Source organism: Argentina anserina, chromosome 7 (assembly GCF_933775445.1).
Source record: "Argentina anserina chromosome 7, drPotAnse1.1, whole genome shotgun sequence".
Lineage (NCBI taxonomy): Eukaryota > Viridiplantae > Streptophyta > Magnoliopsida > Rosales > Rosaceae > Argentina > Argentina anserina.
Window position 1 is genome coordinate 10859909 of NC_065878.1, and position 24598 is coordinate 10884506.

The 24598-nt window shown below is 37.2% G+C and overlaps 3 protein-coding genes and 1 pseudogene across 6 annotated transcripts; 1 reads left to right on the forward strand and 3 right to left on the reverse strand.

Annotated features, from left to right (window-relative positions):
- Positions 1 to 6472: 6472 nt before the first annotated feature.
- On the reverse strand, positions 6473 to 7038 carry LOC126803568 (pentatricopeptide repeat-containing protein At2g44880-like). The gene is made up of 2 exons (XM_050531352.1): positions 7006 to 7038; positions 6473 to 6910 (listed from the first exon to the last, which is right to left on the reverse strand). Exons 1-2 carry the CDS (start codon positions 7036 to 7038, stop codon positions 6473 to 6475), a joined length of 471 nt encoding a protein of 156 aa, XP_050387309.1.
- Positions 7039 to 7752: 714 nt separating this feature from the next.
- Positions 7753 to 9534, forward strand: LOC126801881 (receptor like protein 26-like). Of its 2 annotated transcripts, none has more exons than XM_050529359.1 (2): positions 7753 to 7961; positions 8198 to 9534. In XM_050529359.1, the coding sequence occupies exons 1-2, from the start codon at positions 7838 to 7840 to the stop codon at positions 9418 to 9420; spliced, it is 1347 nt and encodes a 448-aa protein (XP_050385316.1). In that variant the 5' UTR covers positions 7753 to 7837; the 3' UTR covers positions 9421 to 9534. The 2 variants fall into 2 exon arrangements, 1 of the variants encoding a protein (XP_050385316.1); XR_007672885.1 differs by having other exon boundaries at positions 7822 to 7961; positions 8060 to 8323.
- Positions 9535 to 9559: 25 nt separating this feature from the next.
- Positions 9560 to 17480, reverse strand: LOC126801876 (plasma membrane ATPase 1-like; annotated as a pseudogene).
- LOC126801884 (uncharacterized) lies at positions 16439 to 18893 on the reverse strand. 3 transcript variants are annotated; one of them, XM_050529362.1, is made up of 4 exons: positions 18724 to 18893; positions 18448 to 18613; positions 18209 to 18316; positions 16439 to 17868 (listed from the first exon to the last, which is right to left on the reverse strand). In XM_050529362.1, the coding sequence occupies exons 1-4, from the start codon at positions 18729 to 18731 to the stop codon at positions 17299 to 17301; spliced, it is 852 nt and encodes a 283-aa protein (XP_050385319.1). In that variant the 5' UTR covers positions 18732 to 18893; the 3' UTR covers positions 16439 to 17298. The 3 variants fall into 3 exon arrangements, with proteins under 3 accessions (XP_050385319.1, XP_050385320.1, XP_050385318.1); XM_050529363.1 differs by having other exon boundaries at positions 18448 to 18608; positions 18724 to 18892; XM_050529361.1 differs by having other exon boundaries at positions 18448 to 18838.
- Between the last annotated feature and the right edge of the window lie 5705 nt (positions 18894 to 24598).

Consider the following 24598-nt stretch of genomic DNA (forward strand, 5'->3'; position numbering starts at 1 on the left):
TGGCTTGATTTAGGGAATAAAACATGACATGATTTAGGGAATAAAACATGACATGATTTATGGAATAAAACATGGCATGATTTAGGGAATAAAGCATGACATTGATTATAGGAACTTGCTCTCTCTTTCCTCTATATATACAAGGCTTCACCTCTTAAATAAAATCACTTCTCATTTACATTCAAGAGTCAAAACTCTACCAAAATACTACCTCAAACATCCTTCACCAAAACAGCAAGTCATTCTTTCCCATAGACAAATCACTTCAATTGTGTTATGATCGATCACATATGCGACACATCAGGTTCATACTTCCTCAACATGGAAATGTAGAAGACGTTGTGAACGTCCGACATGCTAGTAGGCAAGGCTAGTTTTCCCACCTTCTCGAGAATCTCAAAGGCCCAACATACCTCGGCCAACTTTTCTTTCTTGCCAAATCTCACTACACCCAACTTTGGCCCAACAGATAGGTGATCGACATGGTCTACCTTAAGTGCCTCATAGGGTACCATGCCGATGCTGGAATGGTAACTGTCGTTGTAGGCGAACTCAATCAATCTCAAATGATTTCACAGCTACCTTAAAATCCAGCATACAAGCTCTCAACCTATCTTCCGTTACCTCAAACTTCCTCCATCAGACAATCTGTCACATGTCCTAACAATAATAGTCGCATGTGAGCTACTCAAAATATAATCATCCTCCCGAAACATAATGATGTTTTCAGCATGGAGGCGTCGACGCCCTCTTTTGTCTAGTTCACCACTCTCTTGCGATTTAACAGACTATCCTCACGTCATGAGTTAGCTCCTACCACTAAGCATGGTCAAAACTCTCAACATCTAACATGAGTCAAATCAATGATTAACACATGCCTACTACTTTCATCACACATAGTGGTTTCCAAATAAACGTGCTTTATCACAACAATACGTTCATGACTTCACCACAATGCATCGCTAGAATAACGAACCTACCATTCCTTCCAATCAACAAAATAATCTCCTTTCATGATCATCTTATTATAACCATAAAAAGTTGTCGTGCATGATACCCACTCAAGTACCATATTTGTATCGGCAACACGATAAAGAAATCTTAACTCATTGAGTTCACAACCACCACAGAACACCACCTTGGATTAAGAATTACTCTCAAATAATTCCCCAGAGAATCGACTAATATACGCACAAGGCAGTAGAGAACCTCTACCGCCACCACAAGAGTGACGCATCACGCATCCCATCACACTCACCAAAACTTACCGTCGAAAATTAATTACAGCTTCCTGCTTCCATGAGTGGTATGCCACAATTTGGGGTTCAAACAAAGAAGGTATTTATCTCCCAACGGTGGAACATGAAAATTAGGTGAACTTTACAGCGCAAAATCCAACACGACCACAACTGAGATATACTTTACCCCCTAGTTCATACATGCCTCAAATGCATGACATACGGTCCCACACAAATGCCTCAGTGCATCATCTAAAATATTGGTTCCTCCCACCGTTGTAGTACTAATAAGTTTAGTAACTACTTCAACAGAACCCGATATTAGGTCCATCATATCCTCAAAACTAACCCAAAATGATCGCTATACCACCACTCTAAACAGTTGTTTCTTTACTTTCATTAAGAACCCTCATGGCCAACGCATTCGGCCAAAATAACTTCTCTGCAAGCAGTAATATAATTGATTACTCTTTATCATAAAATTTATCCCTTGTTGAACACTTCAGTCAACTTCGCCTTATCCAACAATAAACAATCTGATGCACAGAGAGAAAAGAACCTCTAAGTCTCCAACACTAACGCCACTTGCACTTGAAAAGAAAATTTAGTCCTCAACCATTTCTTTACCAGTTAGAAGGTACTTGTCACGACCAATTCATTAAAACACCACTAAGCTAAGGTCATCTCATACTTTACCTTCAATAGAGTTACTTCACCGCCATTGCGTCTCATTTGGACCTGTGGCATTGTGAAGTTCCAATCCCCAACACCAAAATAATTAAATCCTGAAAGATCAGCGTTCTCAATTAAATGCTCATCTAGCAAAATAATTAATTCGTGACGTCAAAATGAAATTTCTCTAACACATTAGATTTCTTGCTCAGCCAAGAACAATGTGTAACTTCAATTGTCAATGTCCGAAACAAAACGAGTTGGAACGCAACAACGACGTAATGTGAATCTCTATTTAATAATTGTATCACCACCTTAAGGACGTATCACACACATCATCAATCCTAGGTAAATGATACATAATCTTGATGGTCACCTTAATCATTCCCCTATAATTCACACTCAACCGCATGAGACTTCTTTCTTATTCACGAATAACACCGGCACAACTCAAGGCGAGACACTAGGTTTGATGAACCCTAGGTCTAATATGTCATCTATCTGCTCTTTCAATTTTTTAAACTCGTTCTTTCCCAATCCCATAAGGCGCCTTTGATACAGATGCTATACCAGGCACATCATCAATAAAGAAATCAACACCTCTCGAAGAAGGTAAACTCAGTATCTCCTGAAACACCTCACTATACTCGAATAGTAAAACAATGTCTGTGATAGCTACTTCCAGATCCACATACTCCACATTTGCCAAGACTCTAGCTATCATGGCATTATCCGACTCGAGGCACATATACGAAACTCTGGTTTCCTGGGTCTATGAAAGAACTCATCATGTCAACACAATCAATCACCGCGTACTGCGGCCTCAACCAATTAATTCCTCAGATCACATCATAGTGTGGTCCGGAATCACTATCAAATAAGCAGAGAACTCTCTACTTCCAATCACAATAGGACAAGCCTTTCATTGTCTCCAATTTCGAGGAACACTCCAAAAGCGAAGTGACACATAAAGAGTTTCTCATAGGCGTAGGAATCAATCCTAACCCCTCCACTGCCAACTATCAATAAATGAATGTGGCTATCATCCTCTTCTCTAACTCAGAGTACTCAATCATCACCAAGTAAGTCCCAATACTCCGATCCAATGGTCCGCTACCATATGATCCAAGCGTCATGAAATGATAGCACTAGCAGCTCACTCATGTCCTTGATCAACCTCAACACACGACTATCGTCTCTAACGATAGCAACAAGATCAACTTGTCTTTCCAATGGAGCAGCCTCCTCATAAAGGTTCTCCACATTGCGGACTCGGCCTACAGACATAACTCGGCCTCGACCTCTCGTCCGTCCTCGGCCCTGTCCACGGCCATTTTCCAAATTCATCACCATTCAACAATTAACACTCAGTCATATATGTGAAGTCTCGAATTCGACAAAATAGATCCAACTGATATCAATCATGAAATTTCAGAAGAAAGTGAATCATCGGAGTATCATCACAATACTCCCTACATGACCAAACCATAAGGTATGGCTCCTAACACTCTCGCGTACCCGGCGACATATCAATACCGAGGAGCATGTGATGGGTGCCCGCCTGCAGTCGGATCATCGCTCCCAGATGATATTGATAATCGCCAAATACGCACTTAGGCTCTGATACCAACTGTAACGACCCCAAAATTTCAAGCATAAAAACTCAAAATTTCAAAGTCGTTAAACACCAAACAATCTCAACGAATCGAAATCATTTCAAATGCCACAGCGGATCATCTCTGAGTTCAAAATACAACTCAGTCAAACCAATTATTACAAACCAAATTATAATTCAACATTATAACAAATAGAAATGTATAATCCTCACAACAACCTCACAAGATAGTCACACAAAATCCTCGCTCCAGCTGGAAATAAATAACTTCAAGTTCTCACAGTAGTCCGTCAATTCCCGCTAATCCACACCTGCGGAGTTATCCACTACACCATCGAATTGGTGCACCGGGATTGTAAACACAAACCCGGTAAGCTTTACAGCTCGTATGAGTAAAATAAAAACATAACACGCATATCAATATATACGGAAATCCACAAATCAACAAATATAAATGCACCCATGAGTAAAAGGACGGCCCATCTGGTTGTCCCGAAAATATGAAAATGAAAGTACTCATGAGCAATTGGGCAACCCCTCTGTTTACCCAAATGCATTTATAATACGGGTACTAATGAGCGCTGGTACACCTCTGTTACCCCTCACGTCGTACACCGCCGGCATTGGGCAACTCCTCGCTATCCAACGCACGACATTGGGTAACCTCCTCGCTACCCAACGTCCGACTTCGGGCAACCTCCTCGCTACCCATGTCTGGCAGACAGACTAGAGCTCTAACTGTATCGTAACTTTCGCCCGGCCAAAGGCTAGGTTCTGACATGCCACACACGTCCGAAGACTGGTCCGAAGACATAAACGCGTACAATAATCTACTCATTATTTGTACGAATTGCATCAACATTCTCAGTATATAATTCTCATCACCACTGTGATCATATTCACAAACGAAATCCTAACAGTATATAATATAGCAAACTATATATATATGTACATATTTACCATTTATACAATATATATATAATCCACTTTATTATATACATGTCATATTTCATAAACACGTCCGAAGACAAAACGTTTTAACAATTCTCAACGTTAAAACCACGTACAATAATCTACTCATTATTTGTACAAATCGCATCACATGCTCAATATATAATTCTCATCACCACTGTGATCATATTCACAAATGAAATCCTAACAGTATATAATATAGCAAACTATATATATATGTACATATTTACCATTTGTACAATATATATATAATCCATTATATCATATACATGTCGTATTTCATTCATTAATATTTTGCAAAATCTTGAATCTCCGCAAGGTAGATTCGTAAATAAGTGAGATTTTACTCACCCTCTTTCCTGCGTGCAACTTCCACGACCCTGAAAGTAATTTCCTCACTCGTTTCGTCAGTCACCTAATAGCACGATAAATGCTTAGAAAATGATACTTAAAATAATAGGTGGCGAGTTCAGCACAACTAAATATTGTTCATAAAACATTTTTCACGGGAACACTGTTCATGTTTACTAATCACTGTTTTTACTAAATCACTGTTTACAGTCAATGTTTTGCCAAAACACTGTTCACAGTACTGTTTTACCATGCCACTGTTCACATTTACTGTTACAGATTACTATTCACAGGTACTATTACAGATCACTATTCACAGTTACAGATCACTATTCACAGTTACTATTCATGCGTCGTCACTATTCACATTTACTATTCATGCGGCGTGACTGTTCACCGACCGCCACCAATCATCACCAAATTTCACCACCACAACCTAAACAACATTTCCAACAACTTCCTAGTTGATACCAAGGTCTAAATCCGAGCCTAAACAATCCAAACAACGAATAACATAAATTCGGCACTATTCACAAACCCTAGAAATTGAAATTTTGATTCGGGTACTTACACTTCGATTTGGCTCGATTCCTTTTGTGGGAATGTTGCTGGGACTGAGACAAGCAAAACCCCCCAAGAATCTCGAGCTATGGTGGCCGGAGGAGGCGGCGCCGACACAGCAGTAACTTCCGGCGGTTGCCACACCGTGTGTGGTTGTCGCCGGAGTGCAAGGCATAGCCCAAAAGATGGAGATCGTCGAGCCCGTCAGTTTGATAGGTGGCACGACACGAGGCGATGTCGGATGGTGGAGAAATCGGCCGGAGAAGGTTTTTGGGTCGGGTGAACAGTACCCGAGCTCTGGTGAACAGTACCCGAGCGGATTTTTGGAAAAAAACTGATTTTCTGATTTTTAATCTCCTCTACTTCTTTTTATACTATTTCCAAAATCGGAAACGAACTTCCGACGTTAATAACTTTCGCGTCCAACGTCCGATTCGAACGCGTGACGTGTCCACGAACTCGTATCGATGAGCTCTACGACTTTCGTGAAGGAAGTTTTTGTAACCGAGCGACGGAATAAAAGTCGATCTATACGTTGCGGTAACGTTACGTTTTCTAATTAAACGATCCGAGAACGTTTCCGTTTTCGTTTCGAAATGTCGCAAAGCTCCAATTGTCGTCTTGAATTAATTTCACAAACTTTGAAAATACTCGACATTTAGTTTCTAAAAATTCGGGTTATTACAAAAATATCTAAACTTATAATTACGACGAGTTGCGTCTTAAATCAATGAAAAACTTCATTTTCTTAGAACGCAAAAACTTCATATTCGAATGCCAAAATCTTAATCAAGGAAAGCAAAAGTGTCATCACGCCAAACCTTCATCTTTATATGTGAAGTCAAACCACTACATGTTTGCCTCAATTCTTATTTAGACACTTCTTTTCATTATTTGAAACTATTTGTGTATTTTTATTTGGTACTTTTTATAGTAAAATTGATAAATATGTTAAATTTAATTGAAAATTAGAAAATCCGACATATTCCCGATATATCTTCTTCTTTTTTCAAAACTGATATGATGTCGATATGTGATATTTAGACAATTGTCAACCTCTTTATTAGCTTGATTCTTCCACATCAAACTTTTCATATTGTCTGCATTTCTCCACTTTCTTTTTCTCGCAAACAAGTTTATCAACATGCATGACATAATTTCCAGCATTCCATGGCTCCAGTTTGATGGCTGGCTCTAGAATTTTGTTGGCTCTTGTGACATCCTCATAATACCCACATGCAAAAAGAAAGGAACTAAAAATTAATCCATGGACATCGTAAGCCATGCTCTTGATCAACTTCTCAGCTTCCTCCGAGCACACTGCCCTTCCTAAAAGATCTACCATACCACCATAATGCTCAATCTGTGGAATGAGCCCAAAGTATTCCATTTTCCTAAACCAAAATTTTCCTTCCTCTACTAGACCACAATGATTACAAGCAGACCGAAGACCCAAAAAGGTTATATTGTTCGGCTTAAACTTTTCTCGTTGCATCTGTACCTAAACATGAAAGAATTGCATTTACCAACAGAATTAGCCAATTGGGGACAAACAAATCATCAACATACTATTTTCGTAAATTACTGAACAATTACTCGTCCTTGAGTTGATGAGTTAGAACTTCTCATTTGCGTAGAAAAGAGTTATGCAACTAGACCCGCTAGTTTGGAATTGTCAATTTCATAGACTAAAAAAAAAAAAGGAAATCACAATGTGGAAAGATCAAAAGATGTTGAATCAAAGCAATTAAGACCAAGTGATATGATGAAGACCAAGTGAAATGATGTAAGCCTATAGTGACAGTCAGACGGAGGCTCTCTGAAATTAAGTTGCATGAAGATAAGAGAATTAGACGCTGCAATTTGGTCTATAGTCCATCATATAATCCTAATCAATGTCTTTTTTCTTAACCTCAAACGTAAAGAGTTGTGAACTAACTCGAACCACACAATGGTTCTTTAGTAAGTCTTGTGCATCTTGATTGCTTGATTTAGCTCCAACCACTGATCTTGATTACTTATTCTTCATGAAAGCTAGTGTGTTCAACGATCGGTCTGAAATACTCAGAGTGCAGACATAGTTCTCTTAGTACGGAAATGCGTTCATATTATAACTAATTTCATTTACCCCATCTCACAAGTCGGACTGTCGGAGGACTTAGACTTCCAACTTAACTTATACGGAGGAGTCTTGCAATTTATGGCTTGACGAAAGAATCGTAGTCAACTTAAACTAAAAAGAAGAAGAAGCTATTTCGTACCTCATAATTACATAATTTCTCTTGGTTGCATACTCTATAAATACCACCTTCCGTTTTATCTTGATTTCACCAATCAAAGATAAATTATGGGGCTATCATCTGATTCATCTCTATAAAGATAGCTTCTGGTCAAGTGATTGGCGTTGATCTTTGTAGCAGTTGTCTCTATGGCTCTATCAACTCCAGCAGCTCCCTCTTCCGCCTTATTCATCTTGAGAGGCTCAACCTTGCTGACAATGATTTCAATTCCTCTCATATTCCGACTACTATTAGTAACTTCCCAAAGCTCAGGTATCTCAACCTCTCTTAATCAGGCTTTTCTGGTCATGTGCCATCTGAAATTTCACAACTGTCTAAGTAATATTATATCGATCTATCTTTCAATGAAGATATGTTTGCCAATGGAGAAACGTTAAGAAGCCTTTCTCAAAATTCCGGTCATGTGCCATGGATTTGCAATATGAGTTCTTTGTTCCACCTTGATTTGTCGAATAAATAATTGAGTGGTCTTCTTCCGCAATGCCTAGGGAATGCGAGAATTGAAATTCTAAACCTCGGAAACAACTATTTGACTGGAAATGTTTCCCCATGGATTTGCAATCTGAGTCATCTTCGTTACCTCGACTTGTCAAGCAACAAATTCAGTGGCATGTTACCACAATGTGTCGGAAACTTTAGTGATGCTCTGGAACATCTCAATCTTGCAAACAACTCATTTCATGGCATTCTTCCTGAAACATTCACCAACAGAGGCAGCAGTCTGAGCATGTTTGATGTTAGTCATAACCACTTGGAGGGGCAATTACCAAGGTCATTGGCGAATTGCGCAACACTCGAGTTTCTTGTTCTGTCAAACAACCAATTCGATGATGTTTTCCCTATCTGGTTGGGAAGTCTTCAGAAGTTGAAAATATTGGCAATGAGCCATAATGGGTTCTATGGTGCGATCGGGCAGCCTAAGAAGAATATTGTTCAGTTTCCCCAGTTGCAGATTCTTGATCTGTCTTACAATAGATTTAGAGGCGAGTTTCCAGCTGAATACATCTTCTCTAGTTATGCCATCAGAGGTATCTCTCTCTCACATAAGAGAAGTTTTCCTGATAGTTATAGCTATTACTTACAGTGTTCCATCACAATAACAAACAAGGGCATTGAGATACACTATCCAAAGATTCAAGAGGACTTCGTAGCCATCCATATCTCCAGCAACAGATTTGAAGGGAACATTCCTGAGTTCATTGGGAAACTTAAGGGGCTTCGCTCGCTTAATATTTCCAATAACTCTTTCACCGGCCGCATTCCGTCATCGTTCGGCAACTTGACACTGCTTGAATCATTGGACCTTTCGCACAACCAACTCTCAGGACAGATTCCTCAGCAACTCTCACAGCTTTGGTTCTTGGCAAAGTTCAATGTCTGTCACAACAATCTCACAGGTCATATACCAGGTGGAAATCAATTCTCAACATTTGACATCACTTCATTTGAGGGAAATCCCGGATTATGTGGAGATCCATTGCCAAAGAAATGTGAGAATCCTGAGGGGATTCTGCTTCCACCTTCAATATCAGATCCTGAGGGCTCTGGAATTAAAGTGGACTGGATATTTGCTTTGGCAGGTTTAGGGAGTGGGTTGGTGGTGGGAGTAGTTCTAGCAGACGTTGCGATCGCAAAATGGGATGAGCAGTTCATCGAGACTGTTGGAATGCTGACCAAGCTTGTGAGAAGGATGAGAAGGTGCAGAAGATGAGTACTATCTTGCATTTTAATTTTGCTTGCGTTGTATACTTGTGTTACTTAGATTTGTGTAAGATATGAATTTGTAATGCAGTATCAATAAAGTTTGGACACTTTCTTCCGAACATCATGACATCATACATAGGAGAAATAATTCAATCTGACTTGTCATATAAAAGTAACATCATGATCGAAGTAAATGAAATACATTTAATTTTACTCCAATCCTGCTAGTTCATGGTAAGTATATATATGATGACAAAAACAGAAGAAAGATATATGTACAGGTATATAAGGAATTAAGGATAATACAAAGTTAGACTGTAGTTTTGGTTCATGGCATCAATATCTAAACCCTTCAGCCTCGCAAAAGATTCCACCTTGCCTTTGAGAGTGTTGAGCTCCCTTAACCTGTGCAAATATCACATTGCAAAGTAACCAGAACTGTAAAACTGAAGAAATGAGGGAAAACAAAACTTCTACCATTAACATCGTAAAGACTAACCTCGCAATCTCTGCGCGCCTTTTAGCTTCTTCTGCCATCAGATTAATGTCCCTAAAAGTGCTCTTCTCCGAAAATATTTTACCGTGATCAACAGATCGCAATCCATGTAATGTTCGCTGTTCAGCTGTCCATGCAGCCTCGCGAGATTCCTTTCCGAAATCCTTTTTGCTAGTAAATGCAGTCTGGTAAACAGCATAAATTGATACAAATAAGGTTTGAATTTTAAGGTAAACAGAATATTGAGGATAACCAGGGATATTGGAACACCAGTAGTAGTTTTTGTGTCATAATTTTTTTAAAGTTTTTTAAGGTTATTCATTCATGGTCATTTTGCACTAAATTACTAAGAAACGTATCACTGTCTAATCTGGATAAAGTAAGATTTACGCACTCTTTGGTCTACTACTAAGCACCATGCCCGTCCACTGAGTGCGTAGCCCACAGCAAATTTGATAGGATCAAGTAGCATGTAAGTGACAATGATGAATAGCCAAATAACACCAGTCCAACATACTTCTTATATTTGTAAATTTCAAGGTAGCGGTGGGAGATAATACTGTAGCAATCTGCAAAGTCATGTAGAGCATAAGCGAGTCTCGTCATTGAGAGTATCTAAATATCTAATACCATAACTTTTTATTTTTGAAGCATAAAGTTCACTGAAATCTAGTACCAGTTGAGCAATGATGAAGGCTACTACAAGCAAAAGGCCTGGTCTTTCTGTGAACGACCATCCCCTGGAGCGAGTAACAAATACTAAAGCCTGGCTGATGGTGCTGATTTGGAGATACAAGGTAGAAGACAACTTTTCTTTTACCGGAGTAGAAATAGAAGGCTTTTTCATATCAAGCTTATGTTGATTAAAGTTTTCCACACCAAAATGTTTCTGCAAGGGAGAACGCCAGGGTCATAGGTCAATATAGTACTACAAAACTTAAAAATATCCAACCAATATGGCAGAGGATGATCCAAACTATGTCTAGGCAGTCTAGACAAACAAAAACATATATTAAAATTAAGGCTTCAGTGGCTCTCTGCATTAGTCTGAAAGGGCACCCTCCATTTTGTCAGCCAACAACAAAAAGTTCACAAATTCTTCAAAACAGAAAGGAATAGTTTAGGGAGACTACTTACGTGAAAGAAATCAGTTTGATAGGCTGCCCAGAAGAATATAACAGTCATCAGTGCCGAGTAACTACCAAGGGCAACCCCAGTTACAAAAATTTCACTGAGCTTCCAACTGTCAGGAAATGGAGATGGCTTGACTCTATCTTTAGATATCGTCATGATAGTACCTAAAAGAAATTAAGCAACATGTTAGGTGATGTTGGCAACTAAAAGACAGGGTTCGGTTACAAAAGGATGGATGTCATGAAAATCCTATCAAATGAACGCAAAGGGAATAGTAAAGCTAAGTAGCTAACCATCATTAAGAACAGCAATCACAAGAACCATGAAAGGAGGGAAGTCAAATTTCCAGAAGACAGCCAGCAACATAAACCCTAGCTGTAAATATACAAATCCATATGACAACAGACGTTCCAGAAATTTTATACAGAAGATTTTGTCATAAAAAAGAAGCTTACCACAATACGTATGGTGATTGAGACAGCATATATCTGAGAAGGACAAAAATCAATTTCAAAAATATGTTACTAAAGATTTGTTGTAAATTGCAGCACAGCTAATGATTTTAACTAAATCATGTTCGGATCTTGTAGCTAGCAGTTCTTAGATTACCGTATAGTTTTTCATTCTTTAGAATATAGCATGGCTTGTTAGCACAGAGCTAATGATTACACTCAATCCAGGTTCTGTTAAAACTATATCAGAAGCACTACGGGCAGCATCATTCACTCCATCACCAGTCATTCCACAGATATGCTTTCAAGCTTGCAATCGTTTCACAATCTCATATTTATGCTCTGAAGGATACAGTTATCATCAGAAATTGGGAAAAAAATCCAAGCCTGAGGGATTGAATAATGAAAGAACAAGACTAACCAGGAAAGACACCAGCAAAACCATCAGCCTTCTCAATGAGTTCATCAATGGGAATATTAGCAAGATCCCCAATCCTTACTTTCACCAAGCAGAGCTGAAGAAGGATACATGTTTGTCCCCATCCCAAGTCGCCTTCCTGTTTCTTTACCAATTGCCAATTGGTTGCCTACAATGTCGATGCATGAAGGTAACATATCTTGTAGATAGAAAGTTTCATTTTTGCTTACAGTATAACAAAATAGTAAGAATTTCATTTTATTTCCTCGTTCCTTTACACCTATAAGAATCATCTACCAGAATATAATTTAAGAATGGAGCTTAACAATATCAAATAAAAACCACATAAAACAAGTTACCATGCAAGCCTCTGGTGTGCATAGAAAGCTGGTGAGACTGCACCCATATGACAAATAGAGACCAGTAAAAGCAGAAAAATCCAGTCGTGTACCTGTGATCATTTTAACACTGACACCAAGTTCCAGAGCTCTTCTTATTGTTTCAACACTATCATGGCGAGGAGGGTCAAAGAGAGGGAGAAGGCCAATGAATTCCCAGGGCCCACCTGGACTGTCTTTTGTTCCTGCAGGCACTTCCTGGAGAATATCATCTTCTCCGTATTAAGAATCTAAACAAAATATGCCTACTAGAAAATGTAAATTTCATAAGAAAATAATTACCTGGCGAGCAACACCAAGGGATCATAGTCCACGTTCTGCAAAGTTGTCAATCATCTTGTGTACCTTCTTTTCAATTTGTGTTTTATTATGGGCCAAATTAATAATCTACAAGGATATGCTTGATTAGATTCAAAAATTGTGGAACGCCTTACAGGAGTACTTGATACATGTTTATGATTATATTCACCTGTTCTGGTGCACCTTTACTGACTGTGCATTTTACCGGCACCATCAATATATGTAAGCGCAGTCCTTTTATCAGTTGGATTGAAAGGAAGAAAGTGAATTTCTTTAATTCCAGCTCGTGCCTAGTTGACATAAAAGTTTAAATAAAAATCACTACATAATTTGATCAAAACACAAGATGGAATGGTTTAGAAAGAATGATCAGTAAGTACCTCTTTAGGGTCTGAAAGTATCAAGACAATAGCAGTATCAATAGCATCTTGATTCTCAAACCTTGATGCTCTTGCAGCCATAAGTATAACCTGATCCTTGTCAACACCTTTGGCAAAGACCTTCCCAACCAAAATAATTAAAAATTAGTATATGATGAACTTAGATAAAGAAAACAGCATAAGTTGCATTTATGTACTGGGAAGACAAGTTAGCTGACATTTCTTTAAATTTGTATTCATACTGGGGTTTTAGCATTACCAATACACTTCCTTATTCGCTCGCTCATTACCTAAGAAACGTTACTACATAGAAAGTTTGACAGCACCATATTTAGAAGTCTGTAGGATATGTAGCTCTTGGAGCATTTCTCTCAGATGAAGGCCAAACCAGCTACAGTTTTACAACTTCATGTGATGTGACTGACTTACCAGATAGGAATGTTTCAGTGAAGTGACTCAGTACTCGGTAAATGGTAAAACACTAAAATGAGATTAATGGACAAGAGTATAACCTCGATCATATTTTTGTCTACTGTGAGCTTGTTAAGCGTGTCCCTGTTTTATCACTGCACAGCACATGCATTCCAGCCATTTCTTCAATGGCGGTCATTTTCTTGGTTATGGCACCCTGCATAAATTAAACTGCCATTATTTTGATGTTGCATTAGTGTGTATTGCATTCACGACTTGATGCTACTAGTTCTTCAGATATTACATTCATCTCCAAATCAATCTCCAAAGTAACTTCGCAAACCTGCTGGGACAAGCAATGTGAACCAATTGCCATTGTTACGGAAAGACAGTTGGCATAGCAATAGGGATTCCACCAATTAGGAGAACAAGTAGGTTATAAATACCACTACGGTACTCCCTCCCATGAATTCCGTATATTACCATGATTTCAATAACCATCCCAACAGCAATTGAACAAATGCAGAACGAATCACAGTGGTAGATTCGTGACTGAATTATGAATAGAGTTTTCTCAACACCATAATTAACATGCCAATGACATAAGTACTCATCATATAACGAGATACCTGATCAATATTCAGAGGATCTCCTTCAAGAAGAAGACGTGCATCAGCTGGAACAAAATCTCCAAGTATGATGCTAATTATGTCTCCAGGAACCAATATGGCAGCATCTTCTACGCTCCATTTTCCATCACGCAAGACCTGGTAGGAAATCATAAGAAGACAATAAAACCAGAGTTAAATTCATTGTTTCTTACTGGATGTTATAACATATTGTCAGTTATTCAATTAGATCTACGTGAGGAGTGTTGATCAGTAAATGACCCATGTAAGGTTATTAGGTTAACATAGGATATAAATTCAACAGTAAATAAAATAATAGATGGCAGGTAAAGCTGTAGTCGACTAACTTATACAAAAGTAGACTCTACAGATAAAGACCTTTGCTTTTGGAGCCAACCGAGCCATAAGAGCTGCAGCAGCATTGCCTGCATTGTTTTCCTCTATAGAAGTGATGGTAGAGTTGATGATAAGTAGGACGATGATGCCACCAAAATCATGATAATCAGCCTCTTTTTTCTGAAAAAATATATAATAATAATAATAATTTGTGCCACCATCTAGGATCTGCAATTCACTACACCATATTTCTTTTTCTCTGTTTAGTCATAACATGAGAATGATTACCTTTATTATTATTAAATTTTTTTTTTTTGCACTTGATATTCTCAATTCTATAGGAAAGGAAACGAAAATAGCAAGGTTTATATTTGTTAACTTACCCCTCCATGGGTAAAAACAATAGCTATGATAGCTGCAGCTTCCATGACCCAGGATACAGGATTCCACATAAACCCCAAAAACTTCAAAACTTTGCTTTCCTATATATAAAAAGAAAGTAAAACAATCAAGGAGTAAGAGTAACGATAACCAAGGTACACAGCATCATGCTTAACATTTGTTTTTTCGTACCTTCTTTTCTTCGAGCTTATTGTAACCAAATTATTCCAACCGCTCTTTAACTTCATCAGAACTTAAACCATCTTTAGTGCATTTAAGATGGTCAAAAACTTCCTCCAAAGAAACATTCTCCTGCATAAATCAACCCCAACTAGTATCAAAACAAGACTGGCGAGGAAGACTTAACTTGAGCAAACTAATCAAGGCTATAAGCCTATAGCTGTACTAGACTACACATACCAAGTCAACAGATTCCTTGTTGATCACATCAAGTTCAACCGACTTCACAACCATTTTCGATATTCTCCGGCCTCAACTCTCTACCTATTAGTCTATATGGAATCTGTCATCCATTCCATCATTTCCATAATCCAGAAAAGAAAATAACTCAAAAGATAACAAAAATGCAATCGAAAGTTTGAAACATAATCACAATTGTCATACCAGTAACTAACTAACTAACCAAGAAGTCAAGAACGGAACTCACCTACAACATGAAGCTGCCTCAATCCTCCAAAACCCACCGTGACCACTGATCAGTCGTTATCCTTCCAGCTCTCGTTGAGGCAATAAGCTCAAACACTGTGGAGTGCAATACCAGTACTCTTCCCAGAACTGCAGAAATGGCGACACATATATATAAAGGCAGCAATGGCCCTGGTTTTGGATTGTGCCCGAGAACAAATCCAATAAAGAAATGATCGAAACAAATCCATAAGGAAGATGACATGCACGCCTTCTCAGCCGGCAATGCCAGCAGAACTGCAGAAGGGTATTCTCTTCTCGGCGGCAACCGACGCTCCGTTTTCATTTGTATATTCAAAATGGATGTTTAACTTTGCCGCCATTTGTAGCTGCACTTTGGTCTCATCGTTTTCAGTTTTTACCCCCCTATAAGAACCTTAAACGTTCTACCGTCCTAGTAGTCATAGGTATTGATCCGTCTCGTTCTGTGAAATTTTACTTAGTTTAATTTTCGGAGTGAAAATTACACTCTTCCATCTTACAATTCACGCTTCATATTATAAGCTACGATGATGGGTTCAAAACTTCAAATCTCGGTGGGACGAGGTAAAAGAGTTGCAGTGTCATCAAAAGTAAAAGATAAAAACTCTGAAGTACCCCAGTCACATTCTATATGTTTATTATTTGATTTGTTCTGGCTATTTGGCTCTTCAATCTCCTGAAGGGTGTTTGATTAACACACATTAGAAGGTACAACCGTACAGGCCAGCTGATCGACTGCGTATTGTCCTTTGATCACTACCTTCCTAGCTGATAAGTCAAACAAATTTAATCATCACTATCACCATTGCAGAACAAACAGAAAACAACCATCATCCATGCACAACTTTGAATGTAAATTCTTCAGGACAACCACAAAACTAGCCGGGATAGCTGGATGCAATGCCACTTATTCATTGCAGAAATTTAGAAGCTTAAAATTTTCCGGTATGACGAGATTCTAAGTTGTCCAACAGATAAGATTATCAAACATAATCGAGCCTCTAAAGTTTTCACTAACAAGGCATGATGCACCAAACTATATTGGAGAAATTTAAAAGCTTTGACATTCTCTAACAGACAAATTGCAAAAGGAAGGAAACGTAGTTTGGATTAAAAGAATGTAGGAGAAATATATATAACTAAGGAACGTCTGTATGAGCCATTACATAATAATAAACTATCAATCAACACTCACGAAAACACACACAGCTTAAACAAAACACTCCTAACACTCCAATTGGAAGCTGCTGTATTCCTTCTATCATCCTCAAGGTCTAAAAGATAGCCGAGTATGGCCTCATACAGTTGAAGCATATGCAAAAATATCCTAGTTTCTAGATACTTTGCCGCAGAAAACTCAAAGAACAAATAAAGGTCATTCTACTATCATTTACATAAATACTGAGCAACCCATTGGAAATAGAATTGACTGCGGATTCAATCCATAGAACACAGTTTCAGAAATTGTACGATTTTCCCGGTCTAAATACTAAATCAACTAAAGTAGGTTTTCTATGAAGAAGATTTGGCTCAGCACATTTAAGGCTAAAATAATGTAGGCTACATAAAACATGTCCTATGATATGCAACAGGTCTTATATGAAAGAAATCGATAGGGTGAAGATTTTTTGTCTTCCATAACAATTTTATGTAATTGCCATACTTAAAAAATTCTTGGCTAAGCCCTGATAATGATTTACATGGATAGAAGTACTACAACTAATTAAAAACATTCATTTGTTTGATAATCACTGCTCGTCATAATATAACTCTCAAAAACAATCACTACATAATCGCACACACTTCACTTACTTTATTCTTGATAGCATAGTTACAATAATCCTGGTTTGTACTTTATATTGGTTATCTGACATCCAACTTTTCAATTATTTCAAAATGCATTTGCAAATCAGATGGCATATTAGCAAAATATAATTTCTCACAGACCTGTAATTTTCCACCACTTTTCTGAGCTGCAGTTTCAAGCAGTTGAACCAGTTTGTTTTTTTCATCGCATATCCACGAACATTTGTTGTCACACCATTGCCTGGGTGTTCCATGAATAATAAAACAGATCCCTGTACCTACTTGTGTTAGGCATTTGGAGATTCTCTCAACCGCACTATGGTCAGTGATATAAGAACCAGGTGAATTTAATCCAACATCCACGTAATGTATCTCTCTGATGCTATTCAAAAGACTTTCCTTTGTTCTAGATATGGTATGAAGCTCTTCTTCCATATTAATCTTCTTTTCATCCATGAGCTCACCTTCAGAGGTTTCAATATCTGAGAAGCCAAGTTCGGTAACTATCTGGTTAAGCACAGTTCCGCCCTTGCTAAAACCGAAAAGTAATGTCTTAGGTTGAGCAACATGCAATGTTGATATTCCTGGTGAGGGCAGTGCTTTCAGTCTCACTAGGTTACTCCTCACCTGCCATAATTACAAATTTGGATCCAGAATCATCTATTGTTAACAAGAATTAAAGTTAAATCAACCATCAAAGTAAAAATAATAGCATCGACTTTGTGCAATTCCTAATTTTAAACCTGCCTCATAAACGATCACAATGATCCAGAGCTTATTTTGTCAAGCATGACCACTACTCTTTTCCAGAGAAGTGTTGTTCTTAGGGCAGCATGAGTGTCTAAAAATCAAATAGAAGAATATTCCAGAATTCAACTAGATCACAATGATATCTTTAGTTAATTTCATATTATCAAGAGTTCAAGACAGTTAAAACTCTTAAGAGCCAATAGGGTTACAATTTTACCTCTTCCAGGCAGCTTGACAAGAGAGAAGTAAGCGATCCAGAAGCTGGAGATCCAACAGGGTTGTATGACTTTGGCTCTCCCCATTGACTAACAGATGGTATGAAGTCCTTGTACACAGTGAAAGGCCCATTGAAGTCAGAAGCTTCAATAACCCAAGCATTGACTGAACTACCAATCTTTGAAACCAGTATTTCAGCTATATTTTGCAAGTCTGATAACCTATCAACAACCTCATTACCAGTGTTTGCAACTCGGTCTCCTCCGAAAAAGATGGCATTTGCTGAGGGAACCTGCCTCGAGGAAAACTTTTAGACTCAGTAAAGACGGCATTCTGCAATGTTAGAAAGGAGACGCAATGTAGTAAACTACTAGTAATGCAAAAATCTGAGGGGGAAGGATCTGTCCTGACAGAAAGAAAACCAGTATTAATATAATTCCATATTTTAGGAGAGAACAGGAACTCTTGCATCTCAGGATAATCAAGTTGATTGCCGGAAACAAAAGGTTTACATACTCATTCATTCATTCATGCCAAGAACGTGCAAGAGTTTATAAGAAAGTAGAGTTTACAGACTCACTATTAGTGTTTCGGAAATTTGAGAGATGCTGCAACACGGTAGCAGGTCCCGGGACGAGAATGCAATGGGACCTTTAGAACTCCACGCCAGCGGTCCATGAACAAATAAACTGTAAAAAAAAAATTTGGCATTTGTCAAATTTGCCATAGGTTTGTTAGAAATTACTAAGCTCAGAGAAATAATGGTATGACATATTCAGACAGTAACCAGGGAACAACAACAACAGTAATCAAAAACACAAGTCAATCAGCAATCAGACTAAATACTTGTCAAGTTCAATCTTAACTAAATAACTGAAGAGATAAAATTCTTAACTTTTAAATACTTCATGTTTCAGGAACAGGATGTTCAGATGTCTGAACCCAGCAATATATCATGAGAATGGTGGGTCAATTTGTGGAACTGCATTAAAATTGCTTAATTATATAACAAAAATAAGCTACTCGTAAGTTCTTTACTTACATTTCTCTCATCAACGGTAAAAACCCAAGGAGATTGGGCAGTATGCCAACAAATTATATCAGAGTTAAGATCTCACAAACAGCTTTAAATGCATCACAAAGTGTTCTGAAAACGAAACCCATCAGGGATTTCAAGTGCTGGAAATCAAAACTGAAATGAATGCTAAGAAAATTTAGAGAGGACTTACTTTGGGAAGGAAGAGTCACTGTGCGCGCCAGAAGCGGCAAAGAATCGATATTCTTCTCTTTCTGGTGGAGTTTATAGAGACAGCCCAGAAGGAAATTGAACTGATCCATTGAGCTTCGGCCCGAATATTTTACCCGACCCATTTACAAGATGCATATAATTTGGTAATAAATCACCCAAATTTGGAACTATATCAAATACTGCCGTACTGGCCCTTAATTATACATTATTTTCACATAATAAGCTGCTAAAGGTGTTTCAAAAAAAAAACGGTGGTACTTAGTTGGTATGGAGTAAGATATTTTAGTCCTATAAATTTTAGGATTTGGTTCAAGTGCAGTACTTCCTAAGCCATCTAGGAATTTTAGGCATGCTAAAATTTGCACTTTGGAACTGCATTTTATCCAAATTCTTTCTAGGAATTCAATTGTATAAATACATGGGTTACAGTGAAAGAATATCCCCTGTAGTTAAGCTCTCACTATTTCTCTTCGATACTTCGATCTGCTTAATTTGGTTTCTTGGTGTATTGTCACCGATGGCTTCCAATACCGGCGATCCAACCACGGATTATAGGATGCCCAATTAAGATGATGATTATCAAGATTTTTCTTATACGTGGGAGGCCAATCATCCTAGTGATGGTGATCGCCAGCATATGAAAAATGATGATGATGATGTTCATTTGGACTATTTTGAAGTCTCCGATTTCTCTTATTCTTGGGAGCCCCATCCACTTCGTGCTCCTACTAGCAAGTCCTCTCACCTGGTTCAACCTAGCATTGCTAGTACTTCTCAACACGACTCCAAATCTGATTCATGGCTTTCCTTCCTTCGCCTTGAGCATCGTAAACAACAGTAACTGAGGCGTAGGCTTGCACTTTTGAAGGGAACCTCTTTCTTCATGTCTCTTAACGCTAATCCCACTACTCCTCAAGCCAAAACATCTGGCTCTTCGAGCTCTAGCACTCATGTACATGCTGATAGCTGCGTTGAAACACCCTTAAAGGGTTCGACTCATCCACCGCAATGTTCATATTTTGACCCATATTCATATTTTGGCTGCAATGTGTGTATGAACATGGCAAGGGAGCCGGTTCTGACTTCATGTGGACATGTATATTGCTCGCCTTGTCTGTACGGATGGGTGAACTACTCAGGACGGAAGGATTGCCGTGTTTGTACGAGCAACTTGTCTGAATCTTTGTTAACTTCGATTCGTAAGGGCTTCAATTCAAGCGGATGCAAAGTACCACCGAGAAAAAACCCGCAAGGACTTCAGCTTTGAAACTTGAAAGACGTTCGATTAAGCATTTGAATCTGTGTTGCACATTCGACTACGTTGTACACTTGTACGTAGTTAATTACGTGCTTCAGCTATTTTAAGCTGTATGCATGCGAGACCAAAAACGTACTATACGTGATTCTTGCGTCGTGGTTTACTTTCTTAATCTTCTGTTCATCTCTCTTCAATTCGTTGATTTCGTTCGCTATTGCATGTTGTTTATGACCATGTTTTCTGGGTACTGAATCTCTATAAACAAAAATTAATCAATACCAAACTCCTTTCAGTCTTGTTCCATAACAATTTCATACTCAGCCTTAACTTCTTTTTCTCGGTATATTACATCCAAATTTTCAAATAGCTCAAACCCATGTGCAGACAGCACACACACACAAAACTTGTAAACCCAAGCAGATGAACCGTACATGAGCACATATCAAACTAAAGTGCCTCTGCGGCTCTGCTAGCTGGCGTCTAGGTCTTGGAGTCCAGCCATTATGAAAAATTAAGGAAAGCTATATATATCATGTTTGAAGCGTATAATTGAGTATGGTTTTGTATGTCTATTTAATTATAGATCAAACTTGTGACAATATATTATTTACATACAATTAGGTCCAACTATTACCGTCCAACAATTATGCAACTAAACTAACTACAGGTATGTGGTGTACAATTATACGCTTCAAACATGATATATAGCTATCCTTAATTTTTCATAATGGCCGGACTCCAAGACCTACTAGTCATAATGTACTGTGTCGAAATGTTACGGTAGTTCAATAAAAAAAAGAAAAAACTAGTCAGATTTTGAAACCTTGTGCGACAAGAAATTGTATTGTAATCCCTACCAAGTTACTAATCCAAGTACAATTGGATTTTGATCTAATATAATCCTAGATTCCTAGTAGACTTCAGTTCTATTCTGCAAGCATCCGCTTCCCCATAAATACCTATAGATCTAAACATCAACTCGGTACTCACTACTCAGAGCCATTGATTCGTTATGCTTCTTGTTTGTGCTTATTCTCAATTAATAGCTTTCGCTTGTCGTCCATCGTGGAGGTTTAAATTGCCGCATGAGTTTTTCCCTCCAAAACGACAAGAACCGTGGAGGTTTTAGTTGTCCCATGAGTTTTTCTTGCCAAAACCACAAGAACGTAACCCTCGCATGGAGGATGATTATGATGATCATATCTCGGATGGTTCTTCCCATTCTTATTCTTGTTTTTCTGATTGTTCTTCAGACGGCCTGGATATGAAAGACTTAATTCTTGCTACCCTAAGGCTTACCGCAATAGTCCTTGCAATTCAAAATTTTAAATTGTATTTTAGAAACATTATTGTGATGAAAAAGAAGAAATGATAAAAAAACAAAAAAAATTATAATAATTTAGAACCGTTGGATTAACAAGCATATGATTGTCTTTTTATTTAAAATGACATTTTTATATAATTTTAATAGTTGATATGACAATGTGACGTGGCAAGTCACGTAAGATTGCGGCGTCAGATTTAGTGTCATATTATGGCGCCCTAGCACTCCTCTAATTAAAAGGAAAAATATTAGTTGATGATGATATAAATGGATTTTGGACTTCTACAACATGTACATTAGCGTTCTCTAGCCAAATTAATTAGTTGCATTTATCAATCTCTTAAAGTTGTCACCTAGATGTTATTAACTCTTTTGTATAGTACGTAAGAAATATATATTGACTTATCACTAGTCTTAATAGATTTTTTGCCGCTCACCTAATTTTTGATGCTAGATCTGCCACTAACACAGTTATTTGATCGTTATAATTTACATGGCAGTGGTGTCAAATGCAGCTACAAACGATTGATCGAGCGAGTATATAGAGTAATGCATGAGCAATGCAATGCAACGCCCTATTACAAAGATAATATAGAGTAATAACAGTAGGACGATTCAAAAAAGAATATTCATTGTCAAATAACATGACTTCAAAATAATTTCAATTCAAAACAGCGATAAGGATCTAGCTATGAGGTTCTAGACTTTAATTTTATGTCTGCCCTTATTTTTCCAAGATATTATTGTAATGGTTCTTATGCCTAAAATTTTATTATTAAAGTATATTTGGATTGGACAAGACCTTGATGCAATCGTTGACATATAACTAAGGGTATGAATTTTTCTCAATGAATTGAGATTCTTTGAATATTAATCAAAGATATACGTGGTTCGATTTTCAATATTTTGACTTTACAAAGTATCGCATAAAGTAAAGCAACTTCACAAAATATTAGTATAACGTAAATAATTGAATGCAAAGAAATGCATCAAGTGATCCCGATAGTACTAGTAATGAAGAACGATAATACTATAACTGTGAATATAACTAAGAATATTAATATGATCTATCATTTTATAATCCTTTGAGATTCACAATGTACATACTTTATGGTATGGAAATATCGTTTTTACGATTCTATCAAATTACTCTAAGGATTAAATACTTGTGACACTCTATATTTTAGGTGTAAAAACAGTTGTGTCCTTCTACTTTCAAATTTAATTTGTATATCCTTTAACTCTTATTTTTTAACAATTTGTCCAATATTTCATTAGTTGATCATCAAAAAATTACATTAAGCCGTTAAAATGTCTAGAATACCCCCAATTCAAATCAGATTTTTTCTTTCTTTTCTTATGCCTTTTTTTATTCTCTTCTGGTTTTTCTTTTTTTAAAATTTAATTCATCATATGTGCTATCAAATATATATAATTGTAATCAACACAAATTATCAAATTAATTGTAAACAAGATAATGTCGATCTTGTTCCCTATTAAGTTATCTGTAATTTTGTTGAACGCTTGCGAGAACTTGGAGCATATGTAAAACAAGTGAAATGGAATGGCTCTCCTCACGTAGGTGTGCTTCAAAACTCAAACTTAGAGCGAATGATAGTAAATGCATTGCTTGAAAACTTTATTACTAATTGTACTCTGTTTCCAATTATAATCTAATTTTTGTCGTACGACAAGAGGTTTAGTTCCAAGCACCCATTGTTGGAAATTTTGTTAATTTGCTTGTGCAGTAAGAGGAGAATTAATGACAATTGCTTAACATTAAGTTAGAAATAAATAATTTGAAACTATTTTGGCATCAAAGTATGGTTATGATAGTAGAAGTCTTTCTTGTCTTAGCATTGTAGAAAATAATCAAAATATATTTGTAGAGCATCATAATATAAAGGAAATTTCTAACTTGATTTGAGTACTGGCACTCACATGTCATTTTAGGCATTATCCAATTGGTTATAAGATGTTTACAATTAATTTGATAATTTTTATTGATTACAATTATATATATTTAATAGCACATATGATGAATTAAATTTACAAACAAGAAAAACAAAAAGAAAAACCAAAAGAGAAAAAAAAAGGCATAAGAAAAGAAATAAATAAAATCTTATTTGAATTGGGGGTATTCTAGATATTTTAACGGCTTAACGGAATTTTTTTACGGTTAACTAACGGAATGGACAAAACTGTTAAAAAATAAGAGTTAAAGGATATACAGATTAAATTTGAAAGTAGAAGGGCAAAACTGTTTTTACACCTAAAGTATAGGGTGTCACAAGTATTTAATCCTTACTCTAAAGAAGTTGGGTTTATATTCTATTTTTATGTAACAAGAGCCAACAAGATGCTATCGAACCATTCTACATTTTTAAATATTTTTATGTCAACGACTTTCTCATGTGAAAAGAATAACTGAGATTACAATTAACTTCTTTTGCACTATCTCTAATGACTGCAGATGTAACCGACTAATACAGAAGTTATATGTCTACCTAGCTGTTATATGCAACCGCTAATTGAATCCGACAACATAAAAAGAAAATGA

Bases quoted from the DNA above. Each gene is read 5' to 3' on its own strand.
- LOC126803568 (XM_050531352.1), bottom strand. From the start codon at position 7,038: ATGAGAAGTTCTAACTCATCAACTCAAGGACGA. The intron at 6,911-7,005 runs GTAATTGTTCAG...TTTCATGTTTAG, and splicing joins ACTCATCAACTCAAGGACGA to GTACAGATGCAACGAGAAAA.
- LOC126801884 (XM_050529361.1), bottom strand. From the start codon at position 18,678: ATGCAAGAGTTCCTGTTCTCTCCTAAAATATGGAATTATATTAATACT. The intron at 18,317-18,447 runs GTAATGAGGTTG...ACTGTGTACAAG, and splicing joins AGACCGAGTTGCAAACACTG to GACTTCATACCATCTGTTAG. The intron at 17,869-18,208 runs GTAAAATTGTAA...TAATTATGGCAG, and splicing joins TGTCAAGCTGCCTGGAAGAG to GTGAGGAGTAACCTAGTGAG.
- LOC126801881 (XM_050529359.1), top strand. From the start codon at position 7,838: ATGGCTCTATCAACTCCAGCAGCTCCCTCTTCCGCCTTATTCATCTTG. The intron at 7,962-8,197 runs GTATCTCAACCT...CGCAATGCCTAG, and splicing joins AGTAACTTCCCAAAGCTCAG to GGAATGCGAGAATTGAAATT.